Genomic DNA, 3812 nt, shown 5'->3' on the forward strand with positions numbered 1-3812 from the left:
CAGAGGGATACACAGTAAACCGCTAGTCTAAACAGAGGAGCCTGCAGTTTATCTTGAGGAAATAAATAAAGGTCCATAAGGTTAATTAGACCGCTGCACAACCAATGCGGACACGGCTCCGCCGCTGAGAAGAATTAAACTTAACTCACCCTGCAGTTTTAACAAACGGAGCCGGAAGACATTAGCCTGCCGCGCCCAGAAGGAGAGCGGCGCTCAGAAGCGCGGCTGTCCGTTTCAGGGAAGCGAAACCAGACGAAAAAAATCCTCATAAAAGCGCACGTCCGGACCGCGCAGGGTAAAAAAAAAATAATAATAATAATTGATCGGTTTGGATCAGAGAGATCCAACTGACTGATAACTAGCGCAGATTTCTCTGTAGATGCGAACCAGGAGAAATTTGTGGCGCTGTGCATGCTGGTAATTTAAGTGAGTCGTTTAATATAATGTATTATAGGTTATTGGGGCTACATTCAGTGTTTTTTTTTTTTTTTTTTTTTTGTCAAGCAGAAAAAGTTAGATGCGTTTATGTGTGATGGGATCTGGATACATGGTTCAACTAGGTGAATATTAACTAAACCGCATAAAAATGCACTAAATAGCCCATGTTAATATGATTATAATTTGACGGTTAAAAATAGAACTTGACAGATTTTTTTTTAATGCTGTCCGTTAAAATGACGAACAAAAAAGTCTAGCGCGACCTCTGCTTGGCACACCACAGCATACAGGAGGGCACTGACCACAGATTCATAGAACATCCTAAGCAAAGTCTGGCAGACGTTGAAGGACATCAGCCGCCTCAGAAAGTAGAGGCGACTTTGTCCCTTCCTGTATGGGGTGTCCAGTGTTCTCGACCCAGTCCAGTTTATTGTCAATATGGAGTCCCAGGTATTTATGATTCTCCACAATGTCCATACTGACCCCCTGGATGGTAACAGAGGTCACCGGTGTCCTGATCCTCCTCCTCAGATCCACCACCAGTTCCTTGGTCTTTGTCAATGTGAGATGCAGGTGGTTCAGCCCACACCATGTGTCGGAGTTGCCTGTACGCAACCTCATTGCGTACAGGCAATGAGGTTGCCTGTACGCAATGAGACTCAACCACCAGCTGTGGTTGAGTCTCAGATGACTCAACCACAGCTGAGTCATCTGAGAACGCCTGTAGATGACAGGTCTCAGTGCAATAGCTGAAGTTGACTGAGGAATGGAGAAAGGACAGTCGCTTGTGGAGCCCCTGTGTTGCTGACAACACTGACGGACGAACTGTGGTCTGCCAGTTAGATGGTCCACAATCCCTGGATCCACCTGCATTTCTCAGGTGGATGCAGGTGGATCCACCTGCATTTCTCATTCAGTAGTTTCTCATTTTCATTCAGTAGAAACCAGTTTCTACTGAATGAGAAACTGGTTTCTCATTCATGAGAATGAGAAACCGTTTCTCATTCATGAGAATGAGAAACCGTTTCTCATTCATGAGAATGAGAAACCGGTTTCTCATTCAGTGGTTTCTCACAGTGCTCGCTTGCTGGTCCAGGTGAGTGCATACACAGTTCAGCAGGAAGATGATGGCGTACTCAATTCCAAGCCTGGGCTGGTAGGCAAACTGCAAGTGTGGTTGGAACTGAGGCTGAGCTGTTTTTTTTTTTGTTTTTTTTTTACAAAAGAGCTGAAACAGACTTCCTATCTGGGGATAATTCAAATCTAGACTATTTAGAGTTGCTCTTGAACCATAATAAAAGAAACAATCAATATTTTGATGTGTAATGATGGCACTTGGCAAAATGTAATGCTTACTCATTTTGTTGACTTCTATGACTTTGTATTTTTGTGTTTTTATAATGTGACCTGTGACTGTCACTGTGTCACTGTGACCTGCCTTGTTGCTGAAATGTGCTTTGCAAATAAACTTGATTGTTCACAATGATCAATCAATCATTTGTATGGGGTGTGATCACATAAATTACACAATTACATAGCAATTATCAATAACTGCTATGATTAATAATTACCACTCCGTCTGGGTCCGACCAACTTCTGATGTGAAGCGATCACTGAACTGTTAGTTATCTTTTACATTTATTTCTTGTTAATGGCTGTCGTGGTCTTATCTCCTTGCAGGAATAAGGAGTGCCCTACCTGCCGTAAGAAGCTTGTTTCTAAGAGGTCACTCCGTCCTGACCCCAATTTTGATGCTCTGATTAGTAAGTAACCACACAGAAAAACAACTTTATATCTTTAATTCTATTTGAATAACACATCTTAATTGAGTAGAAATTATTTAAACATTTATTTTCTGACATTCCTTTTAGATTGTTTTTCTTTCTAAACAGTCTGTCCTTTTATATTTATTTTGTATTTAATGCATTGATGTATTATGCCTGCGATATACATCTACTATTAATTCAAATGGGGAAACTTTGTTTTTCTCAAATTCTGCAAGTTGAATGCACAATGCAAGTTCTGTAAACTTACATTGTGCCAGTAAATCAACCCTTCAAAGGTTCATGTACTTAGGCCTGTCGCGATAAACAATAAATCAATTAATCGCACCATAAATTAAACCTATCGACCTCATTTTAATTATCGGCTTTATTGTCTCTTCCTGCCTTTTTTTCTTTCTGTTGATGACACTGAATGAAAAAAGGCTCAACTCCGGTGCTCTGCACTGACCCTCCCTTCCTCATTTCCTTAGTGTAATGCCCAGCACACTACACGAGTTGTCGGCCCATTTTCAAAACCTGAGAGACCACCATTAGCCGACAGAAATCCTAGGTATAACGGTTCAATCGGGTTCGATCGTGCCTTGTGGCATGGGCACAAAATAATGGCTATAAGCCCAGTTAACTAATTTTAAAATCAGGCATTAATCAATGTTTTACTACAATCTACCCGTGACGCATGTGGCTAGATTCAGCGTAAAGTCCTGACTGAATGAAAATCATTATAACCTATTTCACGTTAACGAAGAACAGTTGAAAAGTTACCGGGTTTATCAACTGCGGTAGCAATTTGGCTCCAACTCCTCCCCTTGTAATTTCTATATTCTTTGCACGAAATGTTGAATAAACATTAATGTTATCACACATCATCTCCAATGTCCACTGGACTTCGGGTTGCGCTGTGTCAGCTGTTTGGGATTCCCCTCCTAATTTCCCCTCAGAAAGCACAGGAGAATCCGCCCTTTCTGATTGGCTACCTGTCACATTCAACAGGCCTTAAGCTCCCAGTCGGGAAAACCCCCGATTTAGATCAAAGCGGCCATGACGATCTACTGTAACATACCACACACTACAGGATGATCGGTTACGAAATCACCAGCGACAATCTTAGATCGGCTAACGATCTAAGGTTGTCGTAAGGGGAAAATAGGGGCAAAAAATCGTGTAGTATGAACTACTGCATCAGGTAGTCAGATGTGTCCATCTTCTCTATTTAAATCTAGTGATTACTGAAGGGCAATATAGTATACAGACTTCATAATCTGCACTCTTTTGGTTGAATGCAGTATTTATTTCCACTTTGGCTTTATGTTGTTTAGTTTTTATTCAAGTACGTTTTTTGTTAATGGAGACTGAGAATCCATTTTATTTTTGTTTTTGGTTGTTTTATTTATTTAGTTTATTAGTTCCAGTGTTATGTGTTCTTTTGAAAATAAAGTGCATGTACCTATAGCAGGAAATCACATGCATTATTAGTCATTTCCATGAAATGAGTGTCAAAAGGTATTGAAGCAATATTATCGTCTATCACAATAATTTTTTAGACAAATAATTGCTCAGCAAAATTTGTTATCGTGACAGACCTAGCTACAA

The 3812-nt window shown here is 40.4% G+C and overlaps 1 protein-coding gene and 1 long non-coding RNA gene across 3 annotated transcripts in view; one reads left to right on the top strand and one right to left on the bottom strand.

Annotated features, from left to right (window-relative positions):
* Nucleotides 1-3812, top strand: part of rnf2 (ring finger protein 2) — a 52423-nt gene that overhangs the window by 29676 nt on the left and 18935 nt on the right. For both annotated transcript variants that reach the window (XM_015021441.1, XM_015021442.1), the window contains exon 4: nucleotides 2119-2201. In XM_015021441.1, coding sequence (XP_014876927.1) covers nucleotides 2119-2201 — 83 coding nt within the window. The remainder of the gene's footprint in view (nucleotides 1-2118; nucleotides 2202-3812) is intronic.
* The window catches only part of LOC106939134 (uncharacterized), an 18037-nt gene continuing 17270 nt past the window's right edge, over nucleotides 3046-3812 (bottom strand). The window contains exon 3 of the long non-coding RNA XR_001422765.1: nucleotides 3046-3155. This is a non-coding gene — a long non-coding RNA (uncharacterized LOC106939134). The remainder of the gene's footprint in view (nucleotides 3156-3812) is intronic.

Source organism: Poecilia latipinna, unplaced genomic scaffold, assembly GCF_001443285.1.
Source record: "Poecilia latipinna isolate Pla-1442-1.1 unplaced genomic scaffold, P_latipinna-1.0 Scaffold2782, whole genome shotgun sequence".
NCBI lineage: Eukaryota > Metazoa > Chordata > Actinopteri > Cyprinodontiformes > Poeciliidae > Poecilia > Poecilia latipinna.